This window comes from Scyliorhinus canicula, chromosome 1 (genome assembly GCF_902713615.1).
Source record: "Scyliorhinus canicula chromosome 1, sScyCan1.1, whole genome shotgun sequence".
Lineage (NCBI taxonomy): Eukaryota > Metazoa > Chordata > Chondrichthyes > Carcharhiniformes > Scyliorhinidae > Scyliorhinus > Scyliorhinus canicula.
The window spans coordinates 310,096,193-310,115,050 of NC_052146.1; the positions used below are offsets into that span (position 1 = coordinate 310,096,193).

The following is an 18,858-nucleotide window of genomic DNA, read 5'->3' on the forward strand; positions in this document are numbered from 1 at the left end:
ACGAAAAGTCATTGGCAAAGAGAGTTAAGGAAAATCCTCAGGCTTTTTACACATACATAAAAAACAAGAGGGTAGCCAGGGAGAGGGTTGGCCCACTGAAGGAGAGGGGAGAGAATCTATGTGTGGAGCCAGAGGAAATGGGCGAGGTACTAAATGAATACTTTGCATCAGTATTCACCAAAGAGAAGGAATTGGTGGATGTTGAGTCTGGAGAAGGATGTGTCGATAGCCTGGGTCACATTGAGATCCAAAAAGACGAGGTGTTGGGCGTCTTGAATAATATTAAGGTAGATAAGTCCCCAGGGCCTGATGGGATCTACTCCAGAATACTGAAGGAGGCTAGAGAGGATACCACAGGATTTAGATCATTTGGAGACTTGGGCGGACAGATGGCAGATGGAATTTAATCCAAATGTGAGGTAGTGCATTTTGGAAGGTCTAATGTAGGTAGGGAATATACAGTGAATGGTAGAACCCTCAAGAGTATTGACAGTCAGAGAGATCTAGGTGTACAAGTCCACAGGTCACTGAAAGGAGCAACACAGGTTGAGAAGGTAGTCAAGACGGCATACGGCATGCTTACCTTCATTGGCCGGGGCATTGAGTATAAAAATTGGCAAGTCATGTTGCAGCTGTATAGAACCTTAGTTAGGCCACACTTGGAGTATAGTGTTCAATTCTGGTCACCACACTACCAGAAGGATGTGGAGGCTTTAGAGAGGGTGCAGAAGAGATTTACCAGGATATTGCCTGGTATGGAGGGCATTAGCTATGAGGAGAGGTTGAATAAACTCGGTTTGTTCTCACTGGAACGACAGAGGTTGAGGGGCGACCTGATAGAGGTCTACAAAATTATGAAGGGCATAGACAGTGTGGATAGTCAGAGGCTTTTCCCCAGGGTAGAGGGGTCAATTATTAGGTTTAAGATGCAAGGGGCAAGGTTTAGAGGAGATGGTCGAGACACGTTTTTTACACAGAGGGTAGTGGGTACTTGGAATTCGCTGCTGGAGGAGGTGGTGGAAGTAGGGATGATAGTGATGTTTAAGGGGCATCTTGACAAATACATGAATAGGATGGGAATAGAGGGATACGGACCCAGGAAGTGTAGAAGATTTTAGTTTAGATGGGCAGCATGGTCGGCACGGGCTTGGAGGGCCGAAGGGCCTGTGGCCACAAGGCATGATGGGGTTTAGGTTAGCTAACTTGCCCATGTTTTTGAGATAGTAAGCACAATTTTATCAGTGGCCTCCGATATCCTCTGGAAGCGAAAAGGAAGTCACTTCTGATATCCTGTCATTCTGAAACATTCCATGGAGTAAAGAGGATGCCAGTTCTGCCACCCTGTCCCTCATGAACAATGGGTGTGAAGGATGTTGAGATGGGGAAACACAACTTAGATTATTAGGATTGACGTCAAGCCTTTTGTAAATACAGCTAACAGGATGAAGTTCAATCACAGGTTGATCACAATTTTATTGGCTAAAGTTTAAACATGACAGCTTCAGGGATTGGATTGTGTCCAACTGGGGTAGGCTATTGATTTTTGGAAATTGTATAATTGATGTGTTTTTATCTGTGTTTAGTAGATAGATCTTGGCAGACATCCAGATCTCATCTCCGTGTAAACAAATTCAAGCTTGGAAAAATAAACCCGTCTTATCCAGATTCTTGATGTGTCTGTTGCTCTCTGTTCTGAGTTGAACCACAGGGAAGGACCCCATGTGGAAGCTGACTCAATACACAGGTCTTGAAACTGGTTCTGCAGCAATGTGCCCTGATTGGATCAAAACGTTGTAATTATATTCCAGATAGTTCCAAACAAATCACTAATTTGACAAATCACATCAAAAGGAAGTGGAAAAATTAAAACAATCTGAGTCTAACTGTTTGGATTTGGCCTACTGATTGGTTGGGATCCTGAGGAGTTTCAGCGGTGCAAGGTCTGGGTATGTTCTTTGCAGGTATTTTTGCGATATATCTTGTATTTCTGACAACCAAATGTATCTGTAAAAGGATGTCAGGAAACCCTGAAGTAGCAATCCCTTTCCAGGGCATGGCAGGCTCTTTTATTGATTCCTTAATATTGATGAATCTATTAATTGGTTTATTTTAATAAGTTTAAAATAATAAAAAAGGGGGAGTGATAGATTACAGGTTTATTGATTTGCTAATTGCTTCATTGATTTATTTGGGACCTTTAAGAATTGATGCAGTATAATTTTTAAATTTAGTTCTTGGGCAGAAAATGGAATGTCCACAAAGCCAAAGTCATGGTTTCAGAGAGAAATATGAGAACTGCTGGTCAAAGCTAATAATGTTTCTGGGCAGCACGGTGGCGCAGTGGGTAAGCCCTGTTGCCTCACGGCGCCGAGGTCCCAGGTTCGATCCCGGCTCTGGGTCACTGTCCGTGTGGAGTTTGCACATTCTCCCCATGTTTGCATGGGATTCGCCCCCACAGCCCAAAAGATCTGCAGTGTAGGTGAATTGGCCATGCTAAATTGCCCCTCAATTGAAAAAAAATGAATTGGGTACTCTAAATTTTTTTTAAAAAGCCAATAATGTTTCAAAAGTCACCTTCATAAGGCCTTTGTGATAAATAGGTCTTTGTTAAAACGATGAAATATTAAAGCATGCCGCTGTTCAGAGAGACTTGGGTGTGCTAGTGCATGAGTCACAGAAAGTTGGTTTACAAGTGCAACAGGTGATTAAGAAGGCAAATGGAATTTTGTCCTTCATTGCAAGAGGGATGGAGTTTAAGACTAGGGAGGTTATGTTGCAATTGTATAAGGTGTTAGTGTGGCCACACCTGGAGTATTGTGTTCAGTTTTGGTCTCCTTACTTGAGAAAGGACGTACTGGCGCTGGAGGGTGTGCAGAGGAGATTCACTAGGTTAATCCCAGAGCTGAAGGGGTTGGATTACGAGGAGAGGTTGAGTAGACTGGGACTGTACTCGTTGGAATTTAGAAGGATGAGGGGGGGATCTTATAGAAACATATAAAATTATGAAGGGAATAGATAGGATTGATGCGGGCAGGTTGTTTCCACTGGCGGGTGACAGCAGAACTAGGGCGCATAGCCTCAAAATAAGGGGAAGTAGATTTAGGACTGAGTTTAGGAGGAACTTCTTCACCCAAAGGATTGTGAATCTATGGAATTCCTTGTCCAGTGAAGCAGTTGAGGCACCTTCATTACATGTTTTTAAGGTAAAGATAGATAGTTTTTTGGAGAATAAAGGGATTAAGGGTTATGGTGTTCGGGCCGGAAAGTGGAGCTGAGTCCACAAAAGATCAGCCATGATCTCATTGAATGGCGGAGCAGGCTCGAGGGGCCAGATGGCCTACTCCTGCTCCTAGTTCTTATGTTCTTATCTTCTTATGTTCCACAATACGTTTAGTAATAAAAATGTATCATAAGCAAGGTTAGTTCAAGCACTTTATCTGGGGCCAAATAGCACACATGGCAGATGCATGTGGACATTTAATTAATTTTATGGACATTGGTGAATTTTAAGTAATGACCAATGCCTGGATAACAAATCATCTTCTAAGTGACAGACGGTTGTTTGTATAAATCAGAAAGCCTCAGCTGAGAAGTAGAACAATGTAACGAAGTAAGGGGCTAAACCCAGATAAGGATTTCCTAAAGAATGTTAGGTGTGATTCTCCGATGTCACGCCGGTTGGGAGAATAGGAGGCCGCGCCAGCTATTCACGCGACGCCGGTCTAACGCGCTCCCGCTATTCTTCCAAACGGCCAAATGTGTTCCATCGTGTTTCGCGCGCAAAAACACAGAGAATCGCCCGATGCAGCCAAAACGGCGATTCTCCGGCTCCCCCTCTATTCTCCGGCCCGGATGGGCTGAAGTCTACACCTGCTTTGAGGAGTGACACGAGCAGTGAGGAGGTGAGCGGACCGTCCCAGAGTCTTCGCAAACTGGGGATGGCATACCCGAGAACGCAGCGGCCAGTGGGGGGGGGGGGGGAGTGTGAGGGGGGGAGAGAGGGAGAAGTGGGAGGGGGGGGAGGGAGAAGTGGGAGGGGGGAGAGAGGGAGAAGTGGGTGGGGGGGGGAGAGGGAGAAGTGGGAGGGGGGAGAGAGGGAGATGTGGGAGGGGGGGAGAGGGAGAAGTGGGAGGGGGGAGAGGGAGAAGTGGGAGGGGGGAGAGAGGGAGATGTGGGAGGGGGGGAGAGGGAGAAGTGGGAGGGGGGGAGAGGGAGAAGTGGGAGGGGGGGAGAGAGGGAGATGTGGGAGGGGGGGGAGAGGGAGAAGTGAGAGGGGGGAGAGAGGGAGATGTGGGAGGGGGGAGGGAGAAGTGGGAGGGGGGAGAGAGAGAGAAGTGGGAGGGGGGAGAGGGAGAAGTGGGAGGGGGGAGAGAGGGAGAAGTGGGAGGGGGGAGAGAGGGAGATGTGGGAGGGGGGAGAGAGGGAGAAGTGGGAGGGGGGAGAGAGGGAGAAGTGGGAGGGGGGGAGAGAGGGAGATGTGGGAGAGGGGAGGGAGTGTGTGGGGTGGGTCGTCCACCTCTGGATGCAACATGTCCCCGCCCAGCCATGGCAGGACGGTCACGAGGACACGGCCGCTGATTGCCCTGTGGCTGATGGGCACAGCCCACTGACGCACCGGTCAGGAAGACATTCTTAACTGCCCTTTGGACACAGAAAGTGACCAGGGGTTAGGCTGGCTGCATGTGAGAAATGCGACCAGGCCACGGGACATACAGTTATCCCGTGGCAGGCGGCTGCCGAGGTGTCAACTAACCTCCGTCTAACATGTTGTTTCTCTGTCCCTCACACATCACCGTAGGTTAGCAAAATGCATTCAAACAGAACGGCTATGTTCAGCTCAGTGGTTGGGGCCGCTGCACTGCAGTTGGAGATGGAGCAGCGTCCACAGCCACATCCCACAGTGGATGCAGGGGCAGCTGCAGCAGCAGCAGAGGGAATGGCCGCGGAGTGGCCCATCATTGAGCAGCATGGGGGGAGGAGGAAGAGGAGGAAGAGGAGAGAGTGAGGGTGCAGCCAGGGCGCCAGAGGCGACGATTGAGGCCGAGGGTGTTCCGTGCCCGGATCTCTTTCGAGACACTACTGGATATCACCTGCAGGAGGAGACTCCGGTTCAGCAGAGAGATGGTTGCACATATCTGTCACCTCGTGGCGCACCTCGCCCCACGTGGAATGGGAGGAGGACACGCGATCCCGGTTGCCGTCAAGGTGACGGTGGCACTTAACTTTTATGCTACCGGCTCCTTCCAGTCTCCGAGCGGGAACCTATCCGGGATATCGCAGGCATCGATCCACAGGGGCATCCGGGATGTGACCGACGCCCTGTTTGCCATCGCTGACCGCTACATCACCTTTCCCGAGGACCAAGCAACTCAGGAAGCACGGGCCCGTGGATTTGCCAACATGGCTGGGATACCGATGGTCCAGGGAGTGATTGATGGTTTTCACGTCCCCATGCACAGGGAAGTGTTCACAAACAGGCGGGGGACACACTCCATGAACATTCAGGTGGTATGCGACCCCCACATGAAGATCATGCACGTGTGCGCAAGGTTCCCTGGAAGTGTGCATGATGCGTACATTCTTGCGCAGTCGGTCATCCCTGCGATGTTTGAGGGACGCCCCCCCCCGGCTGAGGGGCTGGTTGCTGGGCGACAGGGGTTATCCATTGATGTCGTGGCTGATGACGCCTATACGGAGGCCTCAGACCAACGCGGAGACCCTTTACAACAAGGCCCATGCAGCAACGGTGGAGCGCTGCTTTGGTCTCCTGGAAATGAGATTCAGGTGCCTGGACCGCTCCGGAGGGGCCCTGCAGTACCAGCCTGAGAGGGTCGCTCGCATTGTTGTGGTCTGCTGTGCGCTGCACAACATCCCGATGCAGAGGGGAGATGCCCTGGTGGAGGAGGCGGAGGGAGAAGCCAGTGGCAGTGGTGACAACACGGAGACGGAGGAGGAGGAGGAAGAGGAGGTGGAGGAGTTTGGCGTGCAGCAGGTTGGCACATCGGGTGCAGCACACAGACACGATCCGGGTGCTGCTCATGTCCAGGAGGCTGCACAACGGCACAGGTGAGGACAGCGGCCACACAACGCTTTGGTGGCTGCAAGATTCACGCGCCGCGTACGACGGCATCGATGAACACTACCACTACCACCTGCATCGCCGCTCGTCCACCCCAGCGACACTCGGTCACCATCACGGAAAAATCACACAGTCTTACAAGTAAGGTGCAACAGAGAGTTTAATGGTGAATATTATGTACAGATACACTAATTTGTGCCCTTCACCCGTGCCAACTTACTATGTGTCCCTCTTCATTGCCTTATGGGAACCTACCACTACGTCTAAGTGAATCCCCAGATGGTACAGCAGGAGTGGAGGAGGACTGCTGAGAATCACCCCCTGCCGCATGTCTCCCCGTCGGCACTCGTTTCCAGGGGTGACCCAACCTTCATGGGCCAGGCTGCTCTGCGGGCGTCTCGGGTGATATTGTGCCACCCTGCTCTGCCCGCTGCCCACCCGATGCACCAGGGATGGGACGGGGGGAGGCCGAGAATTCCAGGACGTCCCGTGATGGAGCTAATGGGACGGGCCCCAAAACCTCCTCCTCCCTCGGGGAGCCCGGTGGCCCCCGGGCCTCACTGTGGGACAGAGGTGCGAGCGGGGAGGTGCCCCGTCGCGCCACTGACACCTGGCGCTGCCAGTCCTGGAGGCCTGCAACGGTATCCACCAGGATCCGAAGGTTCGCAGAGACGGAGTCCAGGGAGTGAGACATTCCCGCCAGGGACTGTGCAACCTCAACCTGTGTGTGCACGACGCCATCCAGCACATGTGTCAGGCGGTTGATGCTCTCGGCGACTGACTGCTGGGACTGGCCATGACCTGCTGAGACTCGGCCAGGGCCCGTAGCACGCCGGCAATGTCATGCTGGCTCTGGCGCATTGCTGCCTGTGAGTGGGAAACCCTGTCCAGGGCCATGGATGAAGCACATTAAGCCCAACGCCTTGCATAACCTGACCCATGGCCGAAACCGTTTCACCCATTGCCTCCACCGCGGAAGCCACCCGTGCGGTGTTGGCCTGGGTGGCTGCCATGAGCGGCACCACTCCATGCTCCTGGACGCGGTTTGACTCCTCTAACTGCGTCTGCAGCTGCTGGAAGACAGCCCTCATCCCGTCATTGTGTCCCTGGGTTTGAAAATGCATCGGCTGTGCGGGTGGGTCGAGTAAATCCAGGAACCCGGGAAACGTCTGGGCGGCAGCTGCATGCTGGGCCTGGGCTGAGTGTGAGGGGACAGAGGATGGGGAGGTCCAGTGGGTAGAGTGTGAGGGGACAGAGGATGGGGAGGTCCAGTGGGTAGAGTGTGAGGGGACAGAGGATGGGGGGGTCCAGTGGGTAGAGTGTGAGGGGACAGAGGATGGGGGGGTCCAGTGGGTAGAGTGTGAGGGGACAGAGGATGGGGGGGTCCAGTGGGTAGAGTGTGAGGGGACAAAGGATGGGGGGGGTCCAGTGGGTAGAGTGTGAGGGGACAGAGGATGGGGGGTCCAGTGGGTAGAGTGTGAGGGGACAGAGGATGGGGGGGTCCAGTGGGTAGAGTGTGAGGGGACAGAGGATGGGGGGGTCCAGTGGGTAGAGTGTGAGGGGACAGAGGATGGGGGGGGGGGGTCCAGTGGGCTGAGTGTGAGGGGACAGAGGATGGGGGGGTCCAGTGGGTAGAGTGTGAGGGGACAGAGGATGGGGGGGTACAGTGGGTACAGTGTGAGGGGACAGAGGATGGGGGGGTCCAGTGGGTAGAGTGTGAGGGGACAGAGGATGGGGGGGTCCAGTGGGCTGAGTGTGAGGGGACAGAGGATGGGGGGGTCCAGTGGGTAGAGTGTGAGGGGACAGAGAATGGGGGGGTCCAGTGGGTAGAGTGTGAGGGGACAGAGGATGGGGGGTTCCAGTGGGTAGAGTGTGAGGGGACAGAGGATGGGGGGGGTCCAGTGGGTAGAGTGTGAGGGGACAGAGGATGGGCTGGAGGGGTTGGGGTTGTCATGCAGGGTTGTCTCACTTGGTTCAGCACCTCCAACCTCGCATTCGACGAAAGCTGGCAGATCCCCCAGAAAGGTCCAGTGCCCTCTGTTCAAAGACTGTCAGGGGGTGCAGAATGGGTGAACCCCCTCCGGTCCTGTTCCGCTCCCGGTTGTTGTGCGCAGTCTTGTCCTGTTGGGTGGGGGCATAATAGATCATCACAATTAGGCAGGTATCATCAGGGCGTTCAGATATTGGCACAGGTTGGGGGGAAAGTTGCAGCTACACCATGGCATCTCTCCAGGGGGGTCGCAGCGCTCATGTGGGTCTGTGATAACTTTGTTAACCACCCTCTACTCACTCTCGCCCCCCCTCCCCCCTCCCCCTCATGCCCAGGGGGAGGTGGGTGATGAGGGACATGGGGGGGGGGGGGATGGTTGTGACCCGGGGGCACCCTCTTGGCACTTACCCTGGCAACCCTGGTGATGTCGTGGAGCTTCTTGCGGCACTGCTCCCCGGACCGAGGGGTCTGCCCCACAGCACTGACTGCCGTGCCCACCTCACACCAGGCCCGTGGCACAACGCTGGAAGGGTGGCGATGCCCTCGTCTAGGGCAGAGGATGCCCATGCGCTGCTCCACCTCATCGAGGAGGGTCTCCAGGTCAGTCTCACCAAACCTCTGTGCGGCCCTCCGTGGCTCCGACATTTTCACCTCCTTAATTGTTGTCGTCGCTCGCGCCCTTTTACGAAGCGGAGCGGCGTCATTCGGGCGTCATTCGGGCGTCGCGGCCTTCCGACGTCACCTCCCCCCCCCCCCCCCCCCCCCCCGTGTTTTCCGTGGCCCCGCTCCTAGCCCATTTCCGGGGCCAGAATCGATTGTGAACGGGGCCGTTTCTCGCCGTCGTGGAACTCGGCCGAGTTCACGACGGCTTTCTCGATGCCGCATGGCATCGGAGAATCGCGCCCGTGATCCGGATGGCTGATTAGAGAGAAGAATTTTAGCCTTTGGAGACCCTTGAAGCATTCATGAACATTACTTGTAAAAAGGCCTTTAGTTGAAATGACATTTAATTTGTAAATCTGGAGTCACTATTGTTTTGAAGTTTTTTGTTTTCACTCTTCAGTGTCTCAAGGACATTTCAATGTAAACACAGAAAGGGTTTTTGATTTAATTTTGTGCAAATGTACCAAGTGAATTCTTAAAGAAATCAAGAATGCTTTAAACACCTATTCGACCTGACTGAGTGCCTTATCTATGAGAGAGAGATGAGGGGACTCTTTACTTCACAAAATGTAGGCTGGGATTTACGCCCCATTTGCCGTGGGCGGAAATGGCGACGGGGCAACAAAATCTCATCAGAGACAAAAAACGGAATTTGCGCCGATGAGCAATTGTCGCTGCTGCCTGGCTGTGGCGGGAACCCCATTTAAATAGAGTTAAATATCATTAGTCCGCTTCCCCACTGTGTTGTCCACCTCCACATTCGGATTTCCCACCTTGACAACAACCCGACACATTGGAGAGGTTTACAACCAGTCTGCTCCAATTTCAATCTGGCGACGAGAACCCACCCGGTGGGCACAGTTCGGTCCAGCTCCCAGGGGGGGAGGGACATTCCTCGGCTGTGCCTGGGGTGGGGTCTTCCATTGGAGATTTCCATGGATTTGGGCAGGGTTCCCTGTGTCACATGAGAGGGGTTCTTTGTCCATGGGGGGAAATCCTTTATTAATTTTGAGATCTGCAATGACACGGCACCTTTTGAAAATGGCTCCCTGGTTTCTGGAAGGCCGACGTTGCCAGTGTGATCCTGCCCCACCAGCGTGACGGCCTGGGATCTGCCTCCAGCAGGTTTTCCAACTAAGTTTTGAAAAATATGGCCGGAAAAGCCGTCAATGGATCTGCCGGGTTACTCACCACTTTTCCAGCCCAAAATGACACCTGGTCAAAAAATCAGAAAATTCTGCCCATAATATCCAAGTTTAAATTCAGGGACCGGGATTCATTGAGGTCAGGACGGAAGGGGACAAATACTCGACAAGACCAGTGACTCCCAGAACCACCTTGAATACAGCTCCTCCACCCCGCTCCCTGTCAGGATTCTATCCCATTCTCCCAGTTTCTTCACCTCCGCTCCATCTGTTCTGATGATGCCACCTTCAAAAACAGCCCTTTGGACATCTCTGCCTTTTTCCTCAATGAGGTTTCCCCTGTGTTCGACACGGCTCTCAACTGTGTCTGACCCATTCCCCACACCCCTGCCTTCACCCCTTCCCCTCCCTCCCTCCCTCCCTCCCAGAACAATGATAGGGTCTCGCTTGTCCTCACTTTACACCAACCAGCCTCAACATTGAGAGGATCACCCTCCGCCATTTCCACCAGCTCCAGCAGGATGGCAGCACGAGACACATCTTCCCAACACCCCCTATCAGCATTCCGCAGGGACCACTCCCTCTGTGACGCCCTGCTCCCTTCCTCCAGCCATCAGCATTCCGCAGGGACCACTCCCTCTGTGACACCCTGCTCCCTTCCTCCAGCACCCCAATCAGCATTCCGCAGGGACCACTCCCCCGTGACACCCTGCTCCCTTCCTCCAGCCATCAGCATCCCGCAGGGACTACTCCCTCTGTGATATCCTGCTCCCTTCCTCCAGCCATCAGCATCCCGCAGGGACCACTCCCTCTGTGACACCCTGCTCCCTTCCTCCAGCCATCAGCATCCCGCAGGGACCACTCCCTCTGTGACATCCTGCTCCCTTCCCCCAGCCATCAGCATCCCGCAGGGACCACTCCCTCTGTGACATCCTGCTCCCTTCCCCCAGCCATCAGCATTCCGCAGGGACCACTCCCTCTGTAACACCCTGCTCCCTTCCTCCAGCCATCAGCGTCCCGCAGGGACCACTCCCTCTGTGACATCCTTCTCCCTCCCTCCAGCGCCCCCATCAGCATTCCGCAGGGACCACTCCCTCTGTGACATCCTGCTCCCTTCCCCCAGCCATTAGCATTCCGCAGGGACCACTCCCTCTGTGACACCCTGCTCCCTTCCTCCAGCCATCAGCATTCTGCAGGGACCACTCCCTCTGTGACACCCTGCTCCCTCCCTCCAGCACCCCCATCAGCATTCCGCAGGGACCACTCCCTCTGTGACACCCTGCTCCCTTCCTCCAGCCATCAGCATTCCGCAGGGACCACTCCCTCTGTGACACCCTGCTCCCTTCCTCCAGCCATCAGCATTCCGCAGGGACCACTCCCTCTGTGACATCCTGCTCCCTTCCTCCAGCACCCCCAAATCCTCATCCCCTTCCCACACCACCTTTCCTTGTAATCACAGAAGGTGTACCACCCGCCCCGTATCTCCTCCCTGTCCAAGGCCTCAAACACTCCTCTCAGGCCCAGCAGTCTTTCACTTCACCCCCTTCAATTTGGTTTGTTGTATTTGCTGCTCCCAATGTGGTCTCCTCTACACTGGACAGACTAAATGCAGACTGGGTGACCGCTTTGCGGAACACCTTCACTCAGTCGGCAAGAATGACCCAACCTTCCTGTCTCTGTCCTTTCAGCTCAGCATCTTGCTCTCATGTCCACATGTCCGCCATTGGCCTGTTGCAATGTTCCAGTGAAGCCCAACACAAACTGGTGAAACAGAACCTCACCTTCCGATTGGGCAGGTTACAGCTTTCTGGGCTTAACATTGAGTTCAACAACTTTGTCTCTCCCAATGTAAACGCCCCCCCCCCCCCCCCCCCCCCCCCCCCATCCCCCACTGGACCAGCTGTCATTTGCTCTTCAGTTTTGTTTTCACTGAGCACTGATCTTAGTCCAGCTATTAACACATTCTGCAACTTATCGTTATTCCACTATCAACTCCTTTTAGTCCTGGATGCTGAAATTAACAGTCTCGTTCAGTCCCGTCCCTTTAGTCTGAGGCTGTCTCCTTGTGTTCTTGTTTCTCCTACTAGTGGAAACATCCGCTATATAAATGCCAGTTGTTGTTGTCGCTACCAAGGGGAGGACAATTTGGTTTCAGTGATTTTCAATAAATGCTTCAACCATTTACGTTTTGCAGCAAATGTGTCCCTGGCTGTGTGAACTCTTCATATTAAACCAACTTAATGTGGGAAACTTGCACTCAGTGAATCATAAACGTCACTGATCAAAATCCACCCAGAAGGGAAGCAGCCATTGGCTCATTGTCACTGCTTCCTCTTTATCTTCATTATCTCCTGTGAAAAAGGAGATTAGAGAAGCTTCTGTCGGCTGGGACACTTTGTGTTTCAATGTATTTACTGGACATGCAATAAACGGTGTGGATAAAGAGGATTGTTATTCTGTTGAAATGATCAGTAAAACACTTTTTGTTGTGACTCTGTCACTCTGTGTTTCTGGGGGTAAGTACAAGTTTTAGTTTGGTTTGAAGAAGTTTAACTTGTTATAAAAGAACTCTCCCTGGTTTGTGCTGTGGTGTCTCTGCACCTGTAACTTGTGTTAATTCTCGAGTTCGAACATTCAAATTCGACATGAGAGTTACAGCAGAATTTATCACCCTATTGATACTGTTTTGATCATAGAATTTACAGTACAGAAGGAGGCCGTTCGGCCCATCGAGTCTGCACCAGCTCCTGGAAAGAGCACCCTACCCAAGGTTAACACCTCCAACCTATCCCCATAACCCAGTAACCCCACCCAACACTGAGGGCAATTTTGGACACTAAGGGCAATTTATCATGTCCAATCTACCTAACTTGCACATCTTTGGACTGTGGGAGGAAACCGGAGCACCCGGAGGAAACCCACGCATACACGGGGAGGATGTGCAGACTCCGCACAGACAGGGACCCAAGCCGGACACAGAGTTACACAGACTGGGAACACGGGTCAGAAACCTCGGTTTTCCCATTCTTCTCTGTTATTCATTTGATGTAACAATGGGTTTGAGTGACAGTCTGGACATTAAGTTGGTATATTTAGAATGGATTGAATTAATCTGCATATTAAATGCGTGTAATTGGGTAGGATTTGAATAGCTACCTGCAGACTTTTTAAAAGCTGTGTTTATAACGTTGTGATTCAGAGCAGAGTTCTCCTAGTTGGAACAAGCAGACACACAAAACAATTTTCCTTCATCAATAGCATTTAATTTGTCAAAACCTCTGCAGGCAATGAATCAGTTTGAAGTTCTGGCTCTGTTGTGACACCAAACCCTGTAGCTATTCAATTTCAGTAACTTTCCCCAGAGATTAAGGTGTTAGAGGTGCTGTGTGAGGGTTTTAACTGACGGACAAATGATGGTCAGGAGATGGAGAACGTGTACTGTTTATTTTAAAATTGTTGTTTGGGATGTTTAATATTGGATTGAATCACCTAATCGGTCAGCTCAATGTCGCGGTCTCAATGTCACATCTGAATGATGACACAATGCTTTTCTCTCTCTCATTTCCCAGAATGGCAGCTTTAATTGAGAGCTCAACTTCCTGAAAAGGCAGCTAAACCCACCGCTTTCTGACTGAGGGATACAAGTGCCCCAAACTGAGCCAGGCTGACACATTAGCTTCACTGCTGCTGTAGAATGTCAGCCTGTACTCTCACCATGGGCGGGATTCTCCGCAGCCGGACGCTGATATCATGTTTGGCGATCGGGCGGAGAATGAGCTCTGACACTGAAATCGGGGCCGCGCCGGTTTGAGGCTGGTCAGCCATGCCCCGCCCCTCCGAACTGGCATCACCGTGACTCGCACTGCGCTCAGTCGCAATGCCATCGACTGGCCCCCACACGATGCTCCCTGCCTGATGGGAAGATTCCCGACACCGCGGGACACGTCTGGTCCCTCAAATAGTGAACCTGGCGTGCCGGCTGCGGACTGTGTCCATCACCGACAAACCCGGCCGGGATACATGCCGCTGGACGGGGGGCTTCAGCCAGGGCTGGGGGGACTGGTGGGGGGTGGGCAGGGGGTGGCCAGGCTGTGGCCAAGGGGTGGGCAGGGGGTGGGCTGTGGGGTGGGCAGGGAGGGGCCAGGGGGTGGCCAGGGGGTGGCCAGGGGGCGGGCTGTGGGGTGGCCAGGGGGTGGCCAGGGGGTGGGCTGTGGCCAGGGGGTGGCCAGGGGGTGGGCTGTGGCCAGGGGGTGGCCAGAGGGTGGGCTGTGGCCAGGGGGTGGGCTGTGGCAAGGCTGTGGCCAGGGGGTGGGCTGTGGCCAGGGGGTGGGCAGGGGGTGGGTAGGGGGTGGGCAGGGGGTGGCCAGGGGGTGGCCAGGGGGTGGGCTGTGGCCAGGGGGTGGCCAGGGGGTGGGCTGTGGCCAGGGGGTGGGCTGTGGCCAGGGGGTGGGCTGTGGCTAGGGGGTGGCCAGGGGGTGGGCTGTGGCCAGGGGGTGGGCTGTGGCTAGGGGGTGGCCAGGGGGTGGGCTGTGGCCAGGGGGTGGGCTGTGGCTAGGGGGTGGCCAGGGGGTGGCCAGGGGGTGGGCTGTGGCCAGGGGGTTGTCTGTGGCCAGGGGGTGGGCTGTGGGGTGGCCAGGGGGGGTGCGCTGTGGCCGGGGGGTGGGCTGTGGCCAGGGGGTGGCCAGGCTGTGGCCAGGGGGTGGGCTGTGGCCAGGGGGTGGGCTGTGGCCAGGGGGTGGCCAGGGGGTGGGCTGTGGCCAGGGGGTGGCCAGGCTGTGGCCAGGCTGTGGCCAGGCTGTGGCCAGGGGGTGGCCAGGGGGTGGGCTGTGGCCAGGGGGTGGGCTGTGGGGTGGCCAGGGGGTGGGCTGTGGCCAGGCTGTGGCCAGGGGGTGGGCTGTGGCCAGGGGGTGGGCTGTGGGGTCGCGGATGGCCGGTTGGGACCGCGCACCGTCGGCTCCATGTTGTACGGAGCGACCGCTGCAGGCCGTCTGCCGTGTTAATGATTGGCCGAGGACCCGGCCATTCTCCGTCCGCTATCGGCATGGGAGGCGGCACCAATACTCAGCCCTCACCGGTACCGGAATTGGTGAGGGGTCCCAGCCGATTTCTTTGACGTGAACCTCCCGCACATTTTCCATTTGAGCCGCTATTTAGCCACAGGAACGGAGAATCCAGCCTCAGGGGCTGTTTAGCACAGGGCTAAATCGCTGGCTTTGAAAGCAGGCCAGCAACTCGGTTCAATTCCCGTACCAGCCTCCCCGAACAGGCACCGGAATGTGGTGACTAGGGGCTTTTCACAGTAACTTCATTTGAAGCCTACTTATGACAATAAGCGATTTTCATTTCATACCTGTTTCACAGACAGAATATAGTGAGGGACATCCTCATCATCTCCCAATCTGCCGCTCAAAGGGAAAGGCTCTCTGCCGGGAATGTGATTGTTTAATCTCCCAGAGTTCAGTCCTGCCTTCTCACAACAAGAAGTGCAAACCGGGCCAGAAAGGGGAAACACCATTTTCTGCATCAAAGTGGAACCTCACTGTCCTTGTGATATTGTGATGATCCAAGGGTGATTGCAGAGTGTGGACCCTCCACAGTGTCCTGTAGAGATGGGGGTGGGAAAAATATATCTTCATTCTTATTGGGAGTTCTTTTCTGCCTGATTTAACAAGGCCAATTTTGTACGAGAAAAGCACACGAGGGATTTAACATAGAACATAGAACACACAGTGCAGAAGGGGGCCATTCTGACATTGGATTCTGATTCCTAACCTTTTTTGAACATTAAGGGCAATTTAGAATGGCCAATCCACCTAACCTACACGTCTTTGGACTGTGAAAGGAAACCGGAGCACCCGGAGGAAACCCACGCAGACACAGGGAGAACGTGCAGACTCCGTACAGTGACCTAGCAGGGAATCAACCCTGGGACTCTGGCACTGTGAAGCCACTGTGCAAGCCACTTGTGCTATCGTGCTGCCCTGTCTTAGTGATGGGGCAGATATATGGTCAGAGGATCACCTGCAAGAGAAAGATGATGAATCTGAAACAAGAACAGAGAATTCTGGAAATATTCAGCAGGTCTGGCAGCATCTATTCGGAGAGAAAGCCCAGTTAACATTGAGTCCTTTTATCATTATTCCCATTTATCTGTTCGACACGTTCCGAAGGAAAGGCAAGGGAATATCGAATGAATGGTGTCTGATAAACTTGAATCTGTTCCTCAGAGAAATAATGGACAGGCTGAATGAGGATTTGAATTGCTTTGTGAGTTGTCATGACCAGCAGGTGGAGTTCCCCAAAAGTTATTGATCGAGGGGAGACCCCTCGATTCATCACCATCCGGCTGTGATCCCCACTCATTGTCACAAACCCGGGTGAGGGGGGATGGCTGGTTCCACATCTTTATCCAACCCACCCTCTGCTGGGAACAACAAAGGTTTAATCTGACAAGGTTCCCTTCCCATCAGCACCTTTTCCAGACCCAATAGATCTGTTTAAAAAGGAGCCAATTCAACCAGCGTTTCTTCAGTTAAGATTGATAAAGTTCATTAACCAGAAAAAAACTCTGGTGTTCTAAAATGTTAGAACACATGTATCTACATTCATATGGATTAGAAACAGATATAAATACAAAGTTATCGGGAGGTCCTTTAGTTATGAGTTGTCGATGATGTTGTGTTGCAGCCGTGACTAATAGATTTCTGTCAGGTTGTCTTCTACTGATGAAGAGTTGATTCTTCGGTTCAGCTGTCCTGTAGCTCAATAGAGAGGTTTCAGTTCTTTTTCCAGATGCAACCATTTTTCAACCCTGCCCTGGTCACTGTATAACCTCCAGGGATTGTGGTAAGCTTCCAGCTTCTGTTCCTCAGCGTCGCACACAGACCGACCGACAATCAGACTGAGAGAGAGAGAGAAAATTACAGAATGGCCAACACTCAAGCTTTTAACTGCCTGATGTGTACTTCAAGGAACTGCTATGTACTTGTCTGTCTCGGCTACTATAGGCAGGGACCCTGAGATGAGAGAGTCATTATGTCCCTTTGTCTTCTAGAGATGGTAATTAGTCTGAGAAAGTTTTTTACAAGTACCTTGAGTTGTGTGGGGGCCCAGAAAGACATCCCATTGTTCTGTAGAGACCTCGTGCAGCCATTCTGATCATGGATAATGGGGTCTTCATCAGTCTCTTCCATGTCTCGTGTCCAGAGCTTTTAATGCTTTTTTGCGAATCCACCACTGCCAATTTCCCCCTCATACCTCCATAGTTTCCATTGTTAACATTTAAGACCCTAGTTTCAAATTAAACAACATCACTTTCAAAGTTTATGTAAAATTATGGTCACTCTTCCCTAAACATTTTTGTACAACAAAATGATTGATTTGTCCTTTCACCAGTGTTTTTTCCTTTCATGCCACATGATCATCGTTGTCAGACCAATATTAATTGTCCATCTCTCTGCCATTGGGAAGGTGGTGGTCAGCTATATAACTATAGAAATACTATGGAGAGTCAGGGGACAGGAATCCTGTGGTTAGTAACTCACCTCCTGACTCCCCAAAGTCTCTCCACCATCTACAAGGCACAAGTCAGGAGAGTGATGGAATACTCTCCACTTGCCTGGGTGAGTGCAGCTCAAGAGGTTTGACACCATGAAGGTCAAAGAGGTCCCACTTGGTGGGCACCCACTCCATCCACCACCTTCAATATTCACTCCCTCCACCACCGACACACACTGGCAGCCATGTGCACCATCGACAAGATGCACTGCAGCAACTCACCAAGACTCCTTAAACAGCATCTTCCAAACACACAGGCTCTACCAGCTAACCCCTTCCTAACTGCACTGTGGGTGTCCCTACCTCAGACAGACTGCAGCGGTTCAAGAAAGCAGCTGACCACCACCTTCTGAGGAACAATGTGAAACGGGAAATAAATATTGGTTCAGACAATGATGATCAAATTATTTTTATTCTATTGTTTTTTTATACTTCTCACATTTTGTTTTCTTGCTCTGTGTGAAGCTTCTTCCTTTAGCTTTACAGAAACAATTGCTTAACTTTGTAAGTGTGCATTTTTGTTATCACTGTTATCTATTGCATTATATTGTACTGGATATTTATTTCAACACTTCCCCCTGTTTTTCTGTAGGTTTATGAGTCAATAGCTTGTTTCAACTTCCCAGTTTAACACATTCTCCTCGTTCCACTTTTCATTAAAGGCAGCCTTACCTAATTTTAAAGCTTTGTTTGTGTGTGAAATTTGTCTCAAACTTAATATCAAAATTTACCATGTTATGGTCAGTGTTTACTCAATGTCCCTCACAGTCAGATGGTTAATTAGACCTGTCTCAGGGCAGCACGGTGGACTAGTTGTTAATACAGCTGCCTCACGGCGCTGAGGTCCCAGGTTCGATCCCGGCTCTGGGTCACTGTCCGTGTGGAGTTTGCACATTCTCCCCGTGTCTGTGTGGGTTTTCGCCCCACAACCCAAAAATGTGCAGAGTAGGTGGATTGGCCACACTAAATTGCCCCATAATTGGAAAAAATAATTGGGTAATCTAAATTTATTTTTAAAAAATTAGACCTGTCTCATTATTCATTACTAAATCCACAGGAAACCCACCCAGGCTGACAGCCAATCTGGGTGCTGGGAACACAAACAAGTATCAAGGGGGGAAGCTGGAGATTCTGGGAATGGACCCTGACAGTTAGCGACTGTGGATGAAACCCTGGGGCCTCAATTGCAGAGCTCAGATGTCAGTGGCAATGTGAAGCAGCAGTGCTAACCACTGTGTCAATGTGTGGGACATTGTTTTTCCTGATACACATGAATGATCGAGATCTTGGTGTGCAGGGGACAATTTCAAAGTTAGCGGATGTCACAAACACACGGCCGGCACGGTAACACAGTGGTTAGCACTGTTACTTCACAGTTCCAGGATTCCAGGTTCGATTCCCGGCTTGGGTCACTGTCTGTGCGG

General features: G+C 52.4%; 2 protein-coding genes across 2 annotated transcripts in view; one reads left to right on the plus strand and one right to left on the minus strand.

The window, feature by feature from the left end:
* Positions 1–18,858, minus strand: part of LOC119965474 (polymeric immunoglobulin receptor-like) — a 610,457-nt gene that overhangs the window by 511,805 nt on the left and 79,794 nt on the right. The window lies entirely within an intron of this gene.
* Positions 12,232–18,858, plus strand: part of LOC119976729 (immunoglobulin alpha-2 heavy chain-like) — a 103,377-nt gene continuing 96,750 nt past the window's right edge. Inside the window, exon 1 of the mRNA XM_038817461.1 lies at positions 12,232–12,393. Coding sequence (XP_038673389.1) covers positions 12,342–12,393 — 52 coding nt within the window. The 5' untranslated portion in view covers positions 12,232–12,341. The remainder of the gene's footprint in view (positions 12,394–18,858) is intronic.